We start from the raw sequence: 2170 nt of genomic DNA, 5'->3' as shown, positions 1-2170 counted from the left end.
ACCCCCATGATCTCCCAACACCCCCACGATGTCCCACCACCCCTGTGATGTCCTGCCACCACAATGTCCTACCACCCCCACGATCTCCCACCCACTTCATGATGTCCCACCACACCACCGTGATCTCTCCCCACCACCACAATGTCCCACCACCCCCATGATCTCCCACCGCCCCCATGATCTCCACTATCCCCATGATGTCCCATCACACCACCATCATCTCTCCCCACCACAATGTCCCACCACCCCCATGATCTCCCAACACCCCCACGCTGTCCCACCACCCCTATGATGTCCTACCACCACCACAATATCCCACCACCCCCACGATCTCCCACCCACTCCATGAAGTCCCACCACACCACCATGATCTCTCCCCACCACCACAATGTCCCACCACCCCCATGATCTCCCAACACCCCCACGATGTCCCACCACCCCCGTGATGTCCCACCACACCACCATCATCTCTCCCCACCACAATGTCCCAGCACGCCCATGATGCCCTACCACCACCAAGTCCCACCACAGCGTCCCATCCTCTCCATGATGTCCCACCCCCCGCCATGATGTCCTAGCACCACCACAATGCCCCACCACCCCCATGCTCTCCACCACCACAAGGTCCTACCACCCTCATTATCACCACCACCACAACATCCCACCACCACAACATCCCACCACAATGTCCCATCCTCTCCACGATGTCCCACCACACCCACGATCTCCCACCACCCCCATGATCTCCACCACCACCACCACATTTCACCACCACAATGTCCCATTCTCTCCACCACGTCCCACCACCCCCATGACGTCCCACCACCACCACGATGCCCTACCACCACAACGTCCCACCACAACATCCCACCCTCTCCATGATCTCCCACCACCCCCATGGTGACCCACCACCCCCATGACATCCCACCACGCGCTCGAGGTCCCACCTGGGGCTGCAGCACCACCTTGAGCGGCACGGTCAAGCGCTGCGCGGCGCCGGCCACCACCTGCGCGGGCGGCACGGCCACGGCGGGCCCGGCGCCCGGCGCCTGCTGCAGCACCTGGATCTTCTGCGCGTTGGCCGCCGGCTGCACCTGCAGCTGGATGGTGACCACCTTGGCCGCCTGGCCCGCGGCGCCCTTGGCCTGGCCCAGCGCGGCCACCTGGTTGCCCTGCAGGACGATCTTGCCGGGGAGGCTGCCCAGGACCACGTGGCGCTGGCCCGAGGTGGCGGCGGCGGCGGCAGCGCCCGGCGGCTGCTGCAGCACCAGGGTGATGCGCTTGGACTCGCCCTGCGGGGAGGCGGCGCGAGGTGTTCCACCATCCCCACCAACCACTGGAGATGTTCCTCTGTCCCCATTGACCACCGGAGATGTTCCTTTGTTCCCATTGACCACTGGAGATGCTCCACCATCCCCACTGACCACTGGAGATGTTCCTCTGTCCCCATTGACCACCAGAGATGTTCCTCCAGCCCCATCGACCCTCAAGGTCATTACAGATGCTTCTCCATCCCCATTAACCATGGGAAATGTTCCTCCATCCCCACTGACTGTTGGAGATGTTCCACCATCCCCATTGACCTCTGAAACTATGGGAAATGCTCCTCCATTCCCATTGACAACTAGAGATGTTCCTCCACTCCTACTGGTCTCTGAAACTACGGGAGATGCTTCTCCATCCCCATTGACCATTGCAGGTATTCCTCCGTCCCCACTGACCATTAGAGATGCTCCCCCATCCCTATTGAGCTCTGAAACTACGGGAGATGCCCCTTCATCCTTATTGACCCTTAAGGTCATTAGAGACATTCCTCCATCCCCATCGATCCTCAAGATCACTGGAAACGTTCCTGCATCCATATTAACTCCCAAGGTCATTGCAGAGGTTCCTGCATCTCCATTGATGTCTAAACTCATTGATGTCTACACTCCATCCCTACTGACCGTTGGAGATGTTCTACCATCCCCATTGATCACTGGAGATGTTCTTCCACCTCCATTGACCCCTGAAACTACGGGAGATGCTTCTCCACCCCCACTGACCACAGCAGATCCTCCTCCATCCCCACTGACCCCCAACCCTCCCAGATGTTTCCCCACCCCCACATCCTATACACCCCCACATCCTATACACCCCCACACCCCTATATGTCCCCACCCCCTACACA

The 2170-nt window shown here is 59.8% G+C and overlaps 1 protein-coding gene across 1 annotated transcript in view; it reads right to left on the bottom strand.

The window, feature by feature from the left end:
* LOC112955613 (chromodomain-helicase-DNA-binding protein 8-like) overlaps positions 1-1694 on the bottom strand; it is a 28185-nt gene extending 26491 nt beyond the window's left edge. Inside the window, exons 1-2 of the mRNA XM_026048937.1 lie at positions 948-1694; positions 723-838 (exon numbers count right to left, since the gene is read on the bottom strand). Of these exons, the coding sequence (XP_025904722.1) occupies positions 723-838; positions 948-1694 (863 nt within the window). The remainder of the gene's footprint in view (positions 1-722; positions 839-947) is intronic.
* Between the last annotated feature and the right edge of the window lie 476 nt (positions 1695-2170).

Source organism: Nothoprocta perdicaria, unplaced genomic scaffold, assembly GCF_003342845.1.
Source record: "Nothoprocta perdicaria isolate Ctin4 unplaced genomic scaffold, notPer1 scaffold_587, whole genome shotgun sequence".
NCBI lineage: Eukaryota > Metazoa > Chordata > Aves > Tinamiformes > Tinamidae > Nothoprocta > Nothoprocta perdicaria.
This window is presented reverse-complemented; position numbering and strand designations above follow the sequence as displayed.